The sequence below is a fragment of the Oratosquilla oratoria genome, unplaced genomic scaffold (assembly GCF_046742065.1).
Source record: "Oratosquilla oratoria isolate Oo_2021 unplaced genomic scaffold, ASM4674206v1 SCAFFOLD61, whole genome shotgun sequence".
NCBI classification, from domain to species: Eukaryota; Metazoa; Arthropoda; class Malacostraca; order Stomatopoda; family Squillidae; genus Oratosquilla; species Oratosquilla oratoria.
The window spans coordinates 938,439-959,078 of NW_027467725.1; the positions used below are offsets into that span (position 1 = coordinate 938,439).

Consider the following 20,640-nt stretch of genomic DNA (forward strand, 5'->3'; position numbering starts at 1 on the left):
GTCATTGAGCCATGTAGCAATACACAGCAAGACCCTGGGAAAAATAAAACATAATATTATGTGTCATTTTTTAATGTATAGTTCACATTTTTAATATATTCAAGAGCCATCTGTCAGATCAGCACACAAGTACATGGAAACAATTCTAGACATTTGCAGATCAATTCAATACAGGGTGATAGAAGTAAGAAGGAGGAGAGAGAAAAAAAAAAAAAAAAAAAATACAATAATAATCCAACAACTTGTGTTTTTCTTTCATATTGCTCTTTCGGCATTATCGCATTTATCACATGGTAAGATCCATAATTGCATTAACGATGTCATTATTATTCTTCTTAAGTGCTTTAACAGCCTTTGCCCTTGTGACATTGGCCTGGGAAACCACAAGTTCAATATCCTTCTCCTCCAATCCAGTCTCGTCCACCTCTTCATCCTCTTCTTCCTCATCTTCTGGTATAGCAGCTGGTACCTGAAAGGCAAAGCACTTTGTGTGAACAAATTTCATAAACTATATCAATTAAAGCCCTTAACGAGTCATGGAAAACTGATCCTTTGTACCAAGACCAATTCTAGTATAATGAATATCTTAAAAAATTAATTATTGTCTAGTAGCACTGGCGGTCTCAGCTTTCTCATGCATTGCTGTAATGTACACCAAAGCCTGAGACCTGGTTCACAGATTGTATAAATCCACCTCCAGATGGAGTTCAGGGTGTTGATTTTGAAGATAGCAGCAGGAGGGGATTCTCTTACAACCTTGCAGGCACTCATTGGTTCCACATTACATGACCTATGCCCTCCCTTTCACATGTACAAATTAATTTTTTTTAAGTTCCCAAAATTATTTGGAAAATAGAAATCCAAGTCAATCAATGAAGTCTTCTGTAATACATGAAGACAGTTTTCCAATTATTTCTCAGACAGGCAGGAGATATTTCATCACGTGTTCAGCAAATTGTGTGAACCCATCTCCATATCATCACATGACCATTTAAAATCTTCCATGCACACAAACTTACTGTAGTGTGAGCACTGGTATCGGCAGCTGGGTTGGCTGCAGTTTCCTTGAATTTCTCTGCAGCAGCCATCTGTGCTTGTTGGCTCAAATCTTCAATCTGCAAAGATTTGGTAATCAGTAATTAACCCTGTGTCTGGGGTCCTAAATTACACCTTTCTAAATGGATGCAATCATTACACACTAACAGAGCCTGGCAAAATGGATGCAATCATTACACACTAACAGAGCCTGGCAATCTATATTTCCACTTCAAATATATTAAACACAACTTCACACCCCTTTTGGGATATCTTAAATTCTTCACAAGCAATTCCATAAAAATTGAGGGGCCTACTCACCTTTGCTTCACCAAATACAATATATGTATCTGAGGCTGGATTCTTGAAAACATCAGGTTTGTTGATAACGAACAATATATTCTTACTCTTGCGAATAGTAACTCTGTTAACTCCTGGGATAGGTTTCAATCCTTAATTTGGACATGAGCTTGTTTGCCTTCTTTTCAGACCGGCTCTGCTTGGTAGTTTTTGCTGCAGACTCTGTGATGGCAGGTGCTGTGGTGCCACTTGTGCCTTGTTCCAACTCTGGCAGAGATTCCTGTCAAGTAAACCAGACTGATACTAAAAGCTGTATGTTAATATACATAAAACAAATTTAAACATATTGCCATTCTAGGGTGGTTCTTATGAACTGTTTATGTCATCATCAACTAGGGGCATACGCCAGGGAGCATGCTGCTCCAGTCACACACTAGCACCAATACCCAGTCCCTCCAAGGATGCTCCCATCCAGACACCATTCCCACTCCAAACAACTCTCAACAAGTGCAATCAACTTGCCCCAGCCATGAGAAGCATGGAAGGGGTTACATGGTTGGACAGTGAGTACACCAAGAATTTTCGGTGTGTTTGTGTGTGGTATTAGAGTGTTGTTGATGTAGAGATGAGGTATGTATTTGTGTTCTTTTGTCCGGTCCTGGAGCTGCAACGTCTACGTCGTGGGACCACCCCCCCAACCCCAAGAGTTGGGGGCCAATCAGCAGCAACCACCCCTGGCCATCAGCTCTATGCAGATGGCACCGATCCCCAAGGAGGAGCTACGCCTACCTGGGGGAGTACCACAATAATAATGCATGATGTCATGTTAGCTGTACATGACATCACGTGAATAGTGAACGACGTAATGACAATTGTGCATGTCATTGAGCCATGTAGCAATACACAGCAAGACCCTGGGAAAAATAAAACATAATATCATGTGTCATTTTTTAATGTATAGTTCACATTTTTAATATATTCAAGAGCCATCTGTCAGATCAGCACACAAGTACATGGAAACAATTCTAGACATTTGCAGATCAATTCAATACAGGGTGATAGAAGTAAGAAGGAGGAGAGAAAAAAAAAAAAAAAAAAAAAAAAAAAAAAAATACAATAATAATAATCCAACAACTTGTGTTTTTCTTTCATATTGCTCTTTCGGCATTATCGCATTTATCACATGGTAAGATCCATAATTGCATTAACGATGTCATTATTATTCTTCTTAAGTGCTTTAACAGCCTTTGCCCTTGTGACATTGGCCTGGGAAACCACAAGTTCAATATCCTTCTCCTCCAATCCAGTCTCGTCCACCTCTTCATCCTCTTCTTCCTCATCTTCTGGTATAGCAGCTGGTACCTGAAAGGCAAAGCACTTTGTGTGAACAAATTTCATAAACTATATCAATTAAAGCCCTTAACGAGTCATGGAAAACTGATCCTTTGTACCAAGACCAATTCTAGTATAATGAATATCTTAAAAAATTAATTATTGTCTAGTAGCACTGGCGGTCTCAGCTTTCTCATGCATTGCTGTAATGTACACCAAAGCCTGAGACCTGGTTCACAGATTGTATAAATCCACCTCCAGATGGAGTTCAGGGTGTTGATTTTGAAGATAGCAGCAGGAGGGGATTCTCTTACAACCTTGCAGGCACTCATTGGTTCCACATTACATGACCTATGCCCTCCCTTTCACATGTACAAATTAATTTTTTTTAAGTTCCCAAAATTATTTGGAAAATAGAAATCCAAGTCAATCAATGAAGTCTTCTGTAATACATGAAGACAGTTTTCCAATTATTTCTCAGACAGGCAGGAGATATTTCATCACGTGTTCAGCAAATTGTGTGAACCCATCTCCATATCATCACATGACCATTTAAAATCTTCCATGCACACAAACTTACTGTAGTGTGAGCACTGGTATCGGCAGCTGGGTTGGCTGCAGTTTCCTTGAATTTCTCTGCAGCAGCCATCTGTGCTTGTTGGCTCAAATCTTCAATCTGCAAAGATTTGGTAATCAGTAATTAACCCTGTGTCTGGGGTCCTAAATTACACCTTTCTAAATGGATGCAATCATTACACACTAACAGAGCCTGGCAAAATGGATGCAATCATTACACACTAACAGAGCCTGGCAATCTATATTTCCACTTCAAATATATTAAACACAACTTCACACCCCTTTTGGGATATCTTAAATTCTTCACAAGCAATTCCATAAAAATTGAGGGGCCTACTCACCTTTGCTTCACCAAATACAATATATGTATCTGAGGCTGGATTCTTGAAAACATCAGGTTTGTTGATAACGAACAATATATTCTTACTCTTGCGAATAGTAACTCTGTTAACTCCTGGGATAGGTTTCAAACCTAATTTGGACATGAGCTTGCGTGCCTTCTTTTCAGACCGGCTCTGCTTGGTAGTTTTTGCTGCAGACTCTGTGATGGCAGGTGCTGTGGTGCCACTTGTGCCTTGTTCCAACTCTGGCAGAGATTCCTGTCAAGTAAACCAGACTGATACTAAAAGCTGTATGTCAATATACATAAAACAAATTTAAACATATTGCCATTCTAGGGTGGTTCTTATGAACTGTTTATGTCATCATCAACTAGGGGCATACGCCAGGGAGCATGCTGCTCCAGTCACACACTAGCACCAATACCCAGTCCCTCCAAGGATGCTCCCATCCAGACACCGTTCCCACTCCAAACAACTCTCAACAAGTGCAATCAACTTGCCCCAGCCATGAGAAGCATGGAAGGGGTTACATGGTTGGACAGTGAGAAATGAGGAAGTGCAGAGAGGGAGCTGGTACACAGGGCTGAAAGATTAATTGGGATGGTTTGGGCACATGAAAAGAACAATTAAAAATTAGCGAAAGATAATAGAAAGGAGAGGTGGATGGTGTAAACTTTGGAGATAACCGAGGACAAGATTGATGGATGGACTTTGAGCTAGGAAGGGAAAAGACCGGAAATTCAGGAGAGGGGAGAATGTATATAGATATTTTGATGTGGTCCGTAGGGACTCCTCCCCATCTTCTCTATTTTCCACATGTGGGGATGGGGATCACCATGTAAGTGAAGCAGTCCTGCTGTGCATGTCTTGCTACATTGCTTCTGATCTGGGCAATGAGCAGGACACAGGTCCCTTCAGCCACAAGGAACTTTGACAAAACTGAAACAAGGGTGGTGGATTGGAGTTGATGCATGTCTTTGACTCGGCTACATACATTATTAGGAGGAGGATGATAACACTTCCTTGACTGGCTGAGAAGTCTGATCTCCCCAAGGAATGCCATAGGAACATGATTTTCCCATACGTCCCTTATAGTATGTGTTGTTGGTGTGCATACATGTGTACAATGCAGTCTTCCAAAATGTGTTGAACATTATGGAATGAAGTGTTACACCCTGGCCTGATATCTGAAATGAATTCTTCCACCTACATCTAGTAATTTAGAGGAGCTGGTTGGTGGCCGCACCAGATAGAGATATGATAATGGAAGACACAGGAGTAAGTGTTTTAGGGAGTTGCTAAATCTGAAGGAAGATATAGGGAGGGAAAGGTAGTTGCAGTGGGATGCACAACATAACAAAGATGAATGAGGAGAAATAAGGAAAAATGAAGTAAATACACATACCAATAGCTATTTCCCCCCTTACAAGGGAGGCAGCCAAAAATACATACATACATATACCAAGGCTTTTTCCCCCTTACAAGGGAGGTAGCCATAAAGGAAAAGGCATAAAATCATTCCCACCCATTCCATCCCTGAATACACTCCACACCCCTCCACCCTCCCTCTTATCTTAGCACCTCCTGGATGACGGGTCATCCCTGCACCCTGTCCACTGCCCTGGGTCAGAAGCAATGTTGCAAGACACAGCACATCCACAGCAAGGCCGCTTCATTAAATTGGCGACCCCCGCATGCGTAAAGGAAAAGACGGGGAGAAATCCCTTTGAGCTGCTTCAAATTTTGCTTGCACATACTACCTCACCCCTCATCCCCCCGCCCATTCCACCTTATGCATCACATCATCATCCATATACAACCATTCTCCATTCACCCCTGTCTTCTGTCCTCTCCCTTCCTTCCTCAACAGACATTCCCCTCTTCCCCATCCATCCACCTCATCCTAGGACGTCCCCTCATGTTCACTCCCTCCATACCTCTTTTACTAGTCTTTCTTCTCATTCTTTCCATGTGTCCAAACCATCCTAATACTCTTTCATCAACCCTATCTCCCAACTCCCTTTCCACCCGTTCTCCTCACCTCCTCATTTCTCACTCTATCTAGCCCCCATCATACTTCTCAGACACCTCATCTCAAACACATTCAAACTCCTTCTCTCTTCTCTTATGTTCCATGTTTCTGCCCCATACAGTGGTGTTGGCACAATCACTCCATATAGTCTCCTCTTAGCATCCATTCCTAAATGTCTATTCCTCATTACACTTTTTAATCCACCAAGGCATTTACTCGCTTCTCTCAATCTACATTCTACCTCCACCTTCACTCCACCTTTTCCTGCCACATTTGCACCCAAGTATCTAAAACTATCCACTTCCTCCAGTCGCTCTCCCTTAATGCTCACTTCCACCCCTTGTACATCTCATCACCTTACTTTTACCCACATTTATCTTCAGCTTTCTTCTATCACATACTCTCCCAAACTGTCACCAACTTCCTCAGTCCCTCCTCCGATCCTGCCACAAGCGCAGTGTCACCCGCAAACAACAGCTGGCCCACCTCCCACTTTTCTCTATTTTCTTTAACCATCTCCAATCCTTGACCCAATACCCTTGCATTTACCTCTCGCACTACCCCATCCATGTATAAGTTGAACAGCCAGGGTGACAACGCATCCTTGACGAAGTCCCACCTTCACCTCGAACCACTCACTCTCTCCATTTCTAATCCTAACACAAGCTCTACTACTCTCATAAAAACTCTTGACAGCTCCTAGAAGCTTTCCTCCTATCCCGTATATCTGCAAAACGTCCCACAGTGCCTTTCTGTCTACCCTATCATAAGCCTTTTCCACACATATCTGTCTTACCACAAAAATCTGATCTACACAACCTCTACCTGTCCTAAATCCACACTGTTCCTCACCAATTACTCCCCCTGTTCCTCTCCTAATCCTCTCAATAAAGATCCTCCCATAAGCCTTCCCAACTACACTTAACAAAAATAATGGCATAAAATCCACTCCCACCCATTCCATCCCTACATACTCCACTCCCATTCATTCACCCCCTCCCTCCCTCTTTTCTTGGCACCTCCTGGATGATGGGTCATCCCTGCATTTCGTCCACTGCCCTGGGTCAGAAACAGAGTAGCAAGACACAGCACATCCACACCAAGGCCTCTTCATTTAATTGGCAAACCCCCCACCCTCCATCCATTCATGCATGCATGCAGAAAAATAGAAGACGAGAAAACCCTTTGGGCAAAGTCAAAATATCATTCACACATACCCCCCCATAATAAAAAAGTTACAAGAAATAGGAATTTGGGAATGGATCCTAAGGAGATTGTATGAAGGGGTGATTGTGCCAACAGCACTGCATGGGGCAGAAAATAGAACATAAGACAGGGAGTTATTGTTCGAGATGAGGTGCCTGAGAAGTACGATAGTACGATAGGGATTACTCTGCTGGATAAAGTGAGAAACGAGGTGCGGAGGAGAGCAGGGATGGAAAGGGAGTTGGGAGATGGGGTTGATGAAAGATTATGGAAATGGTCTGAACACACTGAAAGAACAAGTGAAGAAAGATTAGTAAAAGGTGTGTGGAAGGCAGAGATGGAAGGAGTGAACATGAGGGGGTGACCAAGGATGAGATGAATGAATGGGGTAGAAGGGGCACTGGAAAAGAGGGTAATGTCTGATGTGGAAGGGAGAAGACAGAAGATTAAGGCAAGTGGAGAAGGTTGTGTATAGATGATGCTGTGATGCACGGAAGGGTGGGTTGGGGGAGGGGTGAGGGAATATGTGTGAATGATACTTTGACGCAGTCTGAAGGGATTGCTCCACATCTTTTCTTTCTCTGCACAAGGGGCCAGAGAGGGGTCTGCCAATTAAGTGAAGTGGCCCTGTGTCTTGCTACATTGCTTCTGACCTAGGGCAGTGGGTGAGATGGAGTGATGACCCATCATCCAGGAGCCAAGAAAAGAGGGAGGGAGGGGTGGTGAATGGAAGTGAAATACTTATATGTAGTGATGAAATGGGTGGGACTGGATTTATGCCTTTGACTTTGGCTACCTCCCTTGTAATGTGGAAAGAGCCCTTTGTGTGTGTGTGTGTGTGTGTGTGTACACACACACACACAATGGGCTTTACCCCTTTACAAAGTAGGTGACCAAAGTCAAAAGGCATAAATCCACTCCCACCGATTTACCACCCCTCCCTCTTCTTGGCTCCTCCTGGATGATGGGTCAATCCCATCTTGCCTGCTGGCCTGGGTCAGATGCAATACAGAAAGTACATCCACAGCAAGGCTGCTTCATTTAATCAGCAACCACTCCTCATGCAGAAAGAGATGTGGAGAAATCCCTTCAGGCTGCATCAAAATACCATTCACACATATCCATTCCCTACCCTCCTCATTGCCCACAGCATCATCCATATATACCATTCTCCACTCACACCTTAGTCTTCTCCCAGTAATAATGATAATACAAAATAAAAACAAAAGTAAATATGTTACCTCAGAATCTGACTCTGTTCCAGAACCAGCTTCATGTTCTGCTCCCTCTGCCTCTGAGGGAGAGGTCTTCTCAATCTCTGTTAGTTCTGGCATTGTGACAATCAGCAGACCTGAAATAAAAATAATTTAAACATTGAACTATTAATGCATCAACATTTAATATTTCTGTACACACTGTAATAATAGAGGGTGGTAAAATCTCCAGTTTCTGAGATCCATGGTGATATTTGAAAAAAGTACATTACAAAAATAGAAGCTTTTGGACAACTCGTACAAATGAAACGAACAACAGGTTTTTCAATATAAATAATGTTGAACATCAGGATACTGAGAGAGGTAGGTTGAAGCTGGACATATGTGGTGGTGGTGTGTGTATGTGTTGTGTGTGTGTGTGTGTGTGGGGGGGGGTGTTGTCAACCCAGACTGTCTGGCTGAGCAGTCCAGTGCCAGGTTACACCGCCATCAGAAGGTTGTCTTCCAACACAGTAACAGACCAACTGGCCCTTGTGAGGAGGGACAGCAAGATTGGCAGCAGCAGTAGATCACTATGGCTGTGAGGACAGACCTCGGAACTTCTCCATGTAAACCAAGTACAGGAGTACCTCAATCAACGCGGATTCGAATAACACAAATTTAATTACAAAACCATCTCAAATGTACAGAACCGTTTTAAAATTCGCTCCGAGTTGGGCACGCATACGCACACATGCGGCAACATCGCAAACATTTGTGGTGACTGCTTTCTATTTTACCATATACAGTCGATCCTCATATAATGCTGTCATTATGTACACTGGGAACTGCTCAAACAAGGGTGTGGGGCGAGGGGATAGCCGTGGGTGGCTGCCTGCGGTCACGTGTCAACCTCCGGGTACTGATGCAGGAGGGAGGGAGGGGAGTGGGGGGAGTAAGGGGTAGCCAACAAGCTTTAGCTTGTCGCTTCCACCACCTGTGCCGTGCTATCATGAAATTTTACCGCCCCAACCTGTTGAAGTGTAATGTTTCTTTCGTTTGGAACACAACTAATAAGTCTGATAATGACTGCGCTTGTCGAGTCTTATTTTCTCTTATGAGGTTCTTGTTGTTACTGGCAGTGGTGGTTTGGGAGATCAAAAACATATACACGCTTACACACGTGTTAGACAACCAGTGTATGTTGTGAATGTGCGTGCGTGTATACACAAATACGAACAGACACACGCACGTACATGCTTACTTGTACATGTGAACAGACACATACATACACGCATTCACACACATACGCCACATACACACACACATACACACACGTATATATGCCACATACATACGCCACATACACACACACGTGCATACGCCACATACACACACACGTGTATACGCCACATACACACACACATGTATATATGCCACATATGCACACATGTATATATGCCACATACACACAAACACATACATAAACCACATACACACATGTACACATACATACGGTTCTCGGTATTTAATATGGAATGTCAGCATACATGGATTTAGTCATACACAGTAATTTCAGGAACCTAACCCCCGCGTTATTTGAGGGACTCCTGTAATACCACAGCTAAAACAGGGTTTTCCCATAAATCCCTTATTGAATGTATACTGTGTTGCTGGAATTTAATTGATACAATGCTGTCTTCCATAATGTGTTGCATAGTATGGGGTGAAGTGTTACACCCTGGACAGTTATTTGCGACACTGTCATCCAGACTCTCCAAGTAATTTTGAAGGAATGGATGGTGGTCACATCAGTCTGGCCAAGTAGACTGCCCTCTTGAAGGAAAGAGAATTCCGAGGGATGACACATAGCAATGTGTCATTTTTCAGCACGTTGATGGAGCAGTGAGCAATCTAATTATGGCTATGCTACTGGAGGCTGGTGGTGGTTGTAAAGGAAGAGAAAAGAGGGTAAATTTATAGTTTCGACCATGGGCGCAATAGAAAATTATTAATTTTAAATTATAATGTATCAACATAATATGCAATTATGCGAGCAGAAATAAACAAAAAAGGTGCTAAAACAGATTTCGTAAGTAACGAAGTCGTGTCGGACGAATGGTATGCATGTTTGTTATGATAGATGCCGACGTCGAAGAAATGAAAGGATAATAAGTTCATCTAACCTAAACTACCTAACCTGTGTTTAATATCATTACCTGCAAATTAAATGCCAACCGGTTCGTCCTCGTTGTCGTCGACGTCGTGAGAGACATTGGCAGGCTTTTCAACCACTCTCTCAGCTTGCAGAGTATACAAAGTTCTTGCAGCTTGAAGGAATGCATGCATCTCCGCTCCATAACATTCCTTCAAGAAAATGTACCTGGCCAGGTACTGTCGGAAGTACCGAGGCCGTCAATTGACAGACGACAAGATGGCGTCCCAATCCTATGCTACCGACTTTGTTCTTAACCCCTTCCATACGGTGCCGCACACGTAGGCGTCATGGACGTAGATCTCGGTGGCAGCAGCCAATGCCAGCCGTACGACGTGTCGTAATAATACTCGCATCATAAAATATAGTCACCGCTTATATCGATCGTTCTCTCTTCACCCGTGAATTTTGATAACCATAGAAAATGCGATTACAAAAGAATTAGAAAGAATGTCATTATGGAGGGGCGACTACAATAAATATAATCAAGACGCCGATATGGCAGCCTCGCGAATACACTCGCTCCCCATGACGCCTACGTGTGCGGCACCGTATGGAAGGGGTTAAGCATATTAGCTTGTAGCAAGGTATTTATATTTTCATTTCCACCCACAAAATTGCATATCACGTTGATACATTTAAATTTACAAAATTAATAATTAATTTTCTATTGTTATACTGCGCCCATGGTCGAAACTAAAAAAATACTGAGAAGAGTATTGGTGTGTGATACAAGTATCTGGGTGTTGTTTTGATATTTCTAGGTGTGTGGGTATTCTGTCATGTAGCGTAGTGAGCTGTTTGAGAGAGCTGCAGCAAGTGCACGTGTGCCTCTCATGTGAAGGTGATCCTGGACTTTGAGAACTCATTTCATGGTGTAGGTGGTCCGTAGATGTTGTATTTGTACAGCCTATAATTGGCGGGGAAAAAAATCCCGAGTTGGCAATGGGCTGAGATGGTCAATTTGCCAATGGAGGGAAGGAAGCTGGCAGGCCTCAGTGGAAATCCATCTCAGCTGCATTAATAACCGAAAATACAGTTAAGATTACCTTGTGTTTATCACACAAAACACTCAAACAGCACATGCATTGTCGCCCCCAAACAACATTTTCTCCTTGATTTCATTAACATCTGATAAATACAAACATAACTTTTCTAAATGATAGAATGCCATTAAATATTAATTACAGTTCTGTAATATTTACTTGGTGTTTTGGGTCTTTCAACCAACCCAGCGTGGATACTTAACATTTTTGTTCTACATTAGCTCCTAACTAAACTACATCATTCCACAGGAGAAAATAAGTGAAAATTTTGCATTACTGGAACAATCTAAATCAACATCCAAGATTTAGTAAATAGATGAGTTGTGGATGTGGATGGGAAGCCCACCAGGTAAGAGAACCAGGTAAGAGATTAACCTTTGGATCTATTGTTCCTCTATCATGGAAACATTTCCTTTTCTGCATTTGAAAGATCTATTTTATCCCTGTACGAATGGTTGTTGGTTAAGTTAGGTTATACTGTAATAACATAGTACCCTTCATGTTAAATATCAAGTGTTTTGCGTGATTCTGGAATTTGACATAAATTAACTTCTTCAGATACAGAACGACACCTCCCCTGTAATCACACTGCACACCAACTTAAACCTCTACCCCATGTTCCTAAGTCAAAACAGTGGATACAGCGGCAGTTCCTGTGGCAGAGGACAATAATCCAATTGTCACAAAAGACGACTAATGCAATTCTTGAAGAGAAACTACCCGATATGAACCTACGCAATTTGTAATTGAAATCTGATGATGATGCTAACAATATCTGGAAGAAACCTACGTCTCCAGTTCTACCCACTATTACAACACTGACATTCAACACATTCCTACTTGTGACAAAAAGTAAGTTTCAAAACGTGCATGACCTCGTATTTAACTCAACAAGATCAATGGATTATGGAAACTAAATCTTACAAGTTTTCAATGTAAAATACGAAGGACCCGATTTTATTAAAATATTTACACGTGCTTCTTTTTTGTTCCCTAACAACCTCTTTTCCAAATTGTACAATAAAATATACTTTGAAACACAATAAATAGTTTAAAGTATCTAAAGTCCTTCAAATAATTGTTATTCACACCGATGGGCTTTGATAAAACTAACCTTGTTCAGCACTCCCTGCTTTCGTTCGCCACTTAGCTCTGAGGGATGTAACGACGACTTTAGCGCCATCTCTTGGGTTCCAAACAATGGCTAAATAAAGAACGAAAGAAAATTAAGAATACACCAGTGACTACAACAGTTCTTTCAATATTTCCAATGGTACTTGTCCGTCCAATTGGTAAATATATTTACTTAGTTTACTTACTTAGGAGTGAATAAGGGCAAGAGTCTGGGATATGTAGTAACCGTTTAGATAACCTAGATATATATTATCCGCTTTTGGATGTAGAATAGATGTATTCTTTAGGACTGCTCGGCAACCCTAATAGGTAAAAGAGCCATCTATAATTATTAATAAGAAATTGTGCTGTCGAAGCTGCAAAAAGATAGATTAATAATAATAAACAAATAAAAATAATAAGATTAAATAAAAATAGGAAAGTATTTTTTAATTGTTGTATTTTTTCAAAATAAAAAATCAAAGTTCAAACAGAAAATGGCAACATGTCAACAAGTTTGCAGAAAACCTGCAATATCTTATCACATCAATACACAACAGTGTTTTCACAACCAAAAAATGCAAGTATTGTGAATAATCCCCAAAATTTCTTCTGAATACAAAGCAACAGGGGCCAAAAACTCAGCAATATTAAATATACAATTCACAAAGGCTGACGTGCTGAAGGCAATTAGTGAACTCGGAGAAAACTCATCTGCTGGCCCAGATGATGTGCCTGCCATCATGCTTACTAAATACAAAGAGACCATAGCACATTGTAACTCTTGAAAATGTACAAAGGAGAGCTACTAGGCTGGTGCCACAATTGAAAGGTCTGACATATGAGGAACGTCTGAGAAAGCTGAGACTCCCGACTTTGGCTTACAGAAGAGTAAGGCCGGCCATACACTATCATGTACACCTGACAGGTACGCCTGAACAGTCACGCCTGTCAGGTATACCTGATAGTGTATGGCGGGAAAAACTAGCCTCTCAGGCGACCTGACAACTGATGAAAATTCGATCAGTTCTGACAGGCGTGACTGTTCAGGTGTACATGATAGTGTATGGCCGGCCTAAGGAGAGAAAGTACAACTCATCTTCTCGAGAATCCATGGCGAACTGACAAACTTGACAGGTATGCATGAAGAGTGTGTGTGCTCCTCAGGTATCAGGTATACCTGACAGGCGTAACTTTTCAGGTGTACATCCGGCATAAGGGGAGATATGATAGAAGTTTTCAAGATCTTAAGTGGAAGATATGATGAAGAATGTAGTGAGGGAGTATTACAACGTCGACAAGAAAACACTACTAGGGGAGACTCTAGTAAGCTGTTCAAGACAAGGTCAAGACTGGATATCAGGAAATACTCTTTCCCATGTAGAGTGGTTAATAACTGGAATAGCTTGCCGGAGTCGGTGGTCTCGGCATCCTCAGTGCACCAATTTGAAGCTCGGCTGGACAAGTTGTGGGCGAATCAGGAATTGCTATATAACTATAGAGCTCCAATAGTCCAATACACACCACCACCAAACGAGAGTATTATTTACGTACATCTGGAGTCACAGGCGTAAGCCTCTTCCAGGGGATCATCTGTGAGTAAAGAAAAATTTGGAGACTGTCCCTTGATACGGGAATAATACCTAGTAGGCTGAAGGAAGCTATAATATCACCAATTTAGAAGGGAGGGGAAAGGAGTCTGGCCAAAAACTACAGACCGGTAGCACTGACTTCCTATATCAAAGGTTTTTGAAAAGATACTGAGAAATGATATCACGTACCTAGAAAAACACATAATAATAAGCAAATCTCAGCATGGATTTTCCGTAAAGGGAGATCATGCCTGCCAAACTTATTAAACCACTATGAATGGTTGCTCCAAGGGCTTGCAGGCGAGGAAATTAATGTTGATGTGTGCCTTGATCTAAGGTCTTCGACCGAGTCGATCATGGCATCCTCACACACAAACTCAAGGCCTTGGGGATTAAGGGAAAGATCGGAATATGGCTTCACAACTTTGTCAGAGCAAGAACACAGGTAGTAGCTGTTGACGGCCACAAATCAGAGAAGTCAGCAGTTATCAGTGGTGTTCCACAGGACTCGATGCTGGGTCCTCTGCTTTTCCTGGACCTGATGAACGACGTAAGCCAATCTGTGGACAGCTCGTTCCTGTCATCCTTTGCGGACGACACCACCCTCAGCCAAAGAATCAACAAGGAGGCCGACATCCAGGAATTACAGGCCAACCTCGACAAAGTCTGAGAGTGGGCTGAAGTCAACGACATGCAGTTCAACGAAGACAAATTTGAAATACTGCGATGTGGACCCAACTTCAACCTAAAAAGCTCCACCACATTACACACTAGGGGAGGCAAAACTATACCCTCGAGTCCTGTGATCAAGTGCCTAGGAATTCACCTCAATGAAGATGCCACCTACAAACACCACATTTCCACTACTACTAGTGAAGACAGGCCTGGATGGGGTCTTAGGACCTTGAAATCAAGGGAAGAACACTTAATGTTAACACTTTGGAAGGCCCTCATACAACCAATACTCGACTACTGTAGTCAACTCGGGTCACCACACAAAAAGGGAGACATACAAGAACTGGAGTCTGCCCAAAGACACTTCACCAAGCAAATCATAGGTATGCAAGGCCTGAATTGTTGGGAAACGAAAAAAAACTAGGCCTATGTTCACAACAAAAGAGACGAGAGAGATATCGGGGCATATATGTGTGGAAAATATTGGAGAAACAAGTACCTAAACCAACTACATTGTCTCTGCAAGAGACACAGAACAGCAGAAACGGTCGCATGTGTGAGAAGAAATCATTACCTACATCTCCTCCAGAAAGAATCAGACCCTTTTGGCCTCCAGTTTTACTTAAACGGCCCCAGAATTTTCAACACGCTCCCAAGACATGTTAGAGAGATCATGAGCTGCCCTGTCATCAAGTTCAAGATACATCTAGAGAAAAATATTGAAGACACTGTCAGATGAGCCTCCTGTACCTGGTTACACGGCTCATTGGAGGGCAGCCTCAAACTCCATACCAGGCCAGAATGATTTACAAAAAGAAGACTCTTGGGCTAGAGCAGGGGTTCCCAACCGGTGGGTCGCGACCCCCTGGGGGGTCGAGAAGCCTTGGCAGGGGGGTCGCGTAGCCTTGTTAGAAGTAGACGAATTCTTATTCTGCAGTGCACAACATAAGCTGATGACGCCATGGAAAAAATTTCAACTTTTTTTCAAGACGAAGATCTTCAATGGGAAAACGTGTGTGGGGTTTGTACGAATGGGGCACCGGCTATGCTGGGATCGAAATCAGGATTCCAATCGAGAGTGAAGAAGCTAGCACCTCAAGCAAGGGGCATCCACTGCATGATTCACCGATACGCTCTCGCCAGTAAGACTCTCCCTGCCTCTCTGCAGAAAGTGCTTAAATCTGTAATCAAAACTGTAAATTATGTGAAAACTCAAGCACTCAACACTCGCCTATTCAAAGAACTATGCAAAGACATGAATGCTGACCACGAAGTCCTTCTCTTGTACACAGCAGTACGTTGGTTGTAGAAAGGAAACTTTATTAATCGTGTCTTTGAAATGAAAGATGAAATAAAGCTATTCCTGGAGACTCAAGGAAGGAAATATCTTGTTGTTCACTTCGTAGATGAAGCATGGAATAAAAGGGTTGCGTACCTAGCCGACATTTTTGACCAGCTGAACAAGCTCAATTTGAAGCTTCAAGGAAGGGAAGCACATGTTCTCCTTTTTCAATGTAGTCTTTGGGCCTTTGTTTCCAAACTGCAGAACTGGCGTCGGAAAACCAATCTTGGAAACATCACTATGTTTGAAAAACTTTGTGGAGTGATGGATGAGTCTCAGCTCCAACTGGATTAGTTCCTGAAGGATGAGATTACCGAACATCTTCAGTCACTAGAAAAGGAAGTCGAGCGTTACTTCCCTGGTAAGGAACCCATTTTCTACTGAGCTTGATGTATCCAGCATCCCAGGTGAAAACCAAGATGAATTTTTGGATCTAAGGAACGACTCCTCAGCTCATGATCTCTTTAAGGTGAAATCAGTGACTCAGTTCTGGTGCGCTATGTATCAGTCATACTCCAAAGTCAGCATGATAGCTTTACGTGTCCTTGTTCCATTTGCTTCTACATACTTGTGTAAGGCAGGATTTTCCACTCTTGTCAATATAAAAACAAAGAATAGGAACAGATTGGATGTTGGAGATGACATGAGCCTGGCTCAAACAAACTTTCGGCCACGAATTTCAAACCTTGCTGCTGAAATGCAAGATCAGGCATCCCACTAACTGGATTGGATAGCTGTTCAAATGTATGTTAATATCATTTTAAGAAATATATGTTCTTTTTTGTGAATTGAGGTTGGACCAATGGGATTTAATGTGCTGATAAATAATTACAGCATTTTTCAGTATTTTCTTAGATGTTCCTTTTCCTCTCTTTAACAGAAAATTAAATGAAAATTAAGCCGATGATAGTAAGCCCTAAGTAGGGGGTCACATGGGTTTCAACTTTTTAGATAAAGGGTCGCGAGTGCAAAAAGGTTGGGAACGCCTGGGCTAGAGGTAGCAGTGGACCACCACAGCTATGAGGAAGACCCTCTAAATTATACTAAGTAAACTAAGTGAGTAAATCATAATAATTGATGGTGACACATCTTTTCGAAGTTGAATATATATATATATATATATATATATATATATATATATATATATATATATATATATATATATATATATATATATATATATATATATATTGTCTTACTTGTCGTAGCTTTAGATGGACCCATCACAGCCAATCTGGGGACACGCCGCTTCCATGTCTGCCCAGTTTTCTTGTATTGGATATTTATATATATATATATATATATATATATATATATATATATATATATATATATATATATATATATATATATATATATATATATATATCTTGTAGCTTTAGATGGATCCATCACAGCCAGTCTGGGGACAAGCCGCTTCCATGCCTCTGCCCAATCTTCTTGTATTAGAGCTGATCTTCGATGCTGTTGGATACAGTTCCCCTCGAGGTTGGGTCATGTGGGAGTTGGGGCTCGTCTGATATGTCGGGCAAGAACTTGTCCAGCCTCCTCTTGAAAAATTCGGACGTTCTTTGGGTGACAGTTGAAAAGTCTGGAGCCAAGTGTTGAAACTCTCTGCCTGGATTGTCCTGATCCTCTGAGGGCCACTTTTTAATGACCTTCTACAGCAGGTTCTACCAAACCTGGGGTGGTGTTGGCCCTTGATGCCCTCCCCTTCACTTTGCGATGGGTTTGGTACCAAGCCTTTGAGGATTTTTCAGGTGTAGAGGATGCTATATCGTTCCCATCGTCTATGTATATATATATATATATATATATATATATATATATATATATATATATATATATATATATATATATATATATATATATATATGCACAAATTTCACAAGGCATACGTTAATTACAAATATGCAGAATCCACTAAGAAGAGGAAAAACACACGGAGTCCGAACGGTTGCGTGATATGTTCACATTATCAAGGAATACAGAAAAGTGAGTACAAACAAGTTAAGATACAGAGTATAAATGGGACAAGTGAGACATTTATCCCCCTCTCCAAAGCATGAAACCTCGGCGAGGTCATGGAAAACGAGACATTTTGTCACATTATCTTTTGAAATATGTACTATTTATATTATTGACAATATATTGATCTAATTTATATAATCCTAAACTATTATTAATAAGTTGGTCATAATTGTATTTGATGATTCCGGACTCTATAATATTTCTTTGTTATATTTTTACACTGCAAATTTTTGGAGCATTTTCTCAGTCAATAGGATGGTCAATGTCACGAACATGTTTAAAAAGGGCACTAGATTCCTGGCCTTTTTTAAATACTGTTCTTATGTTGTTTTATTATATGTTAGTTGTATTTACTTAGTTGTATTATACGGGAAGGGAGCTATGCTCGCAGGGCCCCGTCTTTGTATCTCTCAGCATCTAGTTTGTTCTTAAATTCTTGTATGGTTTTTGCACATACTATTTTTTCTTCCAATTTGTTCCAGACATCTATCACTGTGTGTGTGTGTGTATTTACCTAGTTGTATTTACCTAGTTGTATTTTACAGGAAGGGGAGCTATGCTCGTGGTATCCCGTCTTCATATCTCATTTTATCTAAACTATTTTTAAATTCATGTATTGTTTTTGCACACACCACTTTCTCATCTAACTTGTTCCAACTGTCTATTACTCTGTGAGGAAAGCTGTTCTTTTTCAAATCTCTTCTATAGCTGTCTTTTTTTATTTTCTTTCCGTGTCCTCTAGTATTTCTGTCATCCCATTTTATCAGATTCTCTCTATCAGTAATTTCTATGCCTTTCATGATTCTGTAAATAGCTATCAAATCTCCTCTCTCTCTTCTTTGCTCTAGTGTCTGTAGTTCAAGTTTTTCTAGTCTCTCTTCATATGATAGTTTTGAGAGTGTTGGTGCCAATTTTGTAATTGCTCTTTGTATTCTTTCAAGTTTTCTTATACATTTTTTTGTACTTGGTGACCATATTGTTGCTGCATATTCCAATCTTGGTCTTATCAGGGTGATTAGGATTTTCTTCACCATTTCTTCATCCAGGTATGTAAATGCAACTTTGATTGTTCTTATTAAATTATAAGTTTCTCCAAAAATCTTATTTATATGTTTCTCAGGTGACATATTATTCATAACAATGACTCCCAGGTCCTTCTCATTTTCTACATTTTTTATTCCTTCTTCTCCCAATTTATATGCTCTTGTTATTCTGTTTTTGCTTTTCCAAATTCCATTATACTACACTTTTTTGTATTGAACTCCATCTCCCACTTCCTACTCCATTCTTGTACTTTATTTAGATCTCTCTGTAGTGATTCACAATCTTCTTCAGTTTTCACTCTTTTCAGTAGTTTTGCATCATCTGCAAAGAAGCTCATATAGCTTTCAATTCCTTCATCCATATCATTAATATATATAGCAAACATTATTGGGACCAGAACTGTTCCCTGCGGAACACCGCTTATTACTTCATCCCATTTTGAGTGCTGGTTTCTTATCACTACTCTCATTTTTCTTTCTTGCAAAAAGTCTTCCATCCAATTTAGTAGTTTGCCCTGTATTCCTTCTTCAGTTTCTAATTTCTTAATCAACTTCTTATGTGGTACTTTGTCAAAAGCTTTCTTTAGGTCTAGAAATGCACAGTCCGCCCATCCATCTCTTTCTTGTATTATATCTATTAGCCTTGAATAGAAACATATTAAATTGGTGACGCATGATCGTCCTTGTCTGAATCCAAATTGCCTTGGATTTAACACTTTGTTTTTTCTAAATATTTTACCCATCTACTTTTGATCATTCTTTCACAAATTTTTGCTATTGTACTTGTTAGAGACACTGGTCTATAGTTGGTAGGTTCTTCTTTATTTCCTCCTTTATATATAGGTACTATATTTGCTTTTTTTCCAATCTTCTGGAACTTTTCCTTCTTTCAAGGAACTGGTTAGTATGCTATGTATTTTGTCTGCCAGTTCATTCCTGCATTCTTTCAGTATCCAGTTTGCTATTTCATCTGGTCCATGCGATTTTCTGACATCAAGATTACTCAAGTGTGTTAATATTTCATTCTTTGTTACTTCTATTTCTTCCATAGGGGGGACTTTCTCTTTCCATTCGTTCTCTTCAGGTTGTATGTTCTCCCTTGTAAACACTGATTTAAAATGTTTGTTCATAATTTCCGCCATTTCCATTTCCTCAGTGTATTCAACTCCCTCTTGTCTTAATTTCTCCAAGTCTTGTTTGTTTTTTCAGTTTATTGTTTACAAATCTGTAGAATAGTTTTGGTTGATCTTTACACTTTTCTATGACATCTTTTTCATATTTTCTCTTTTCCTCTCTGCACGTTTGTACATATTCATTTCTATAACAGGTATATATTTTCCATTTTTCAGGTCTTCTGTCTTTTTTCCATCTGGTCCAGGCTTTGTCTCTTTTGTCTTTTAACTCCCTACAACTTTTATTGTACCAGCATTTTACATATTCTTTTTCTTGTTTTTGTCTTGGGACATACTTTTCCACTCCTTTTTTGTAAATTTTTGTCAAAATATTCCATTTCTCTTCTACTGTTGTTTCTTCTTTGTATATTTCTTCCCAGTTTTCCTTTTGAAAGA

The 20,640-nt window shown here is 40.6% G+C and overlaps 1 protein-coding gene and 1 pseudogene across 1 annotated transcript; both read right to left on the bottom strand.

Annotated features, from left to right (window-relative positions):
• Positions 1-58: 58 nt before the first annotated feature.
• Positions 59-2,175, bottom strand: LOC143023798 (nascent polypeptide-associated complex subunit alpha-like; annotated as a pseudogene).
• Positions 2,176-2,271: 96 nt separating this feature from the next.
• Positions 2,272-12,480, bottom strand: LOC143023799 (nascent polypeptide-associated complex subunit alpha-like). Its single transcript, XM_076182424.1, has 5 exons — positions 12,391-12,480; positions 8,064-8,173; positions 3,585-3,842; positions 3,248-3,343; positions 2,272-2,697 (listed from the first exon to the last, which is right to left on the bottom strand). Exons 2-5 carry the CDS (start codon positions 8,154-8,156, stop codon positions 2,515-2,517), a joined length of 630 nt encoding a protein of 209 aa, XP_076038539.1. The 5' UTR covers positions 8,157-8,173; positions 12,391-12,480; the 3' UTR covers positions 2,272-2,514.
• Positions 12,481-20,640: the final 8,160 nt, after the last annotated feature.

Coding starts and splice junctions, on each gene's coding strand:
- LOC143023799 (XM_076182424.1), bottom strand. CDS start 8,156: ATGCCAGAACTAACAGAGATTGAGAAGACCTCTCCCTCAGAGGCAGAG. Junction 3,843..8,063: donor GAACAGAGTCAGATTCTGAG/GTAACATATTTA, acceptor TTTACTTGACAG/GAATCTCTGCCAGAGTTGGA. Junction 3,344..3,584: donor TTGTATTTGGTGAAGCAAAG/GTGAGTAGGCCC, acceptor AAATCTTTGCAG/ATTGAAGATTTGAGCCAACA.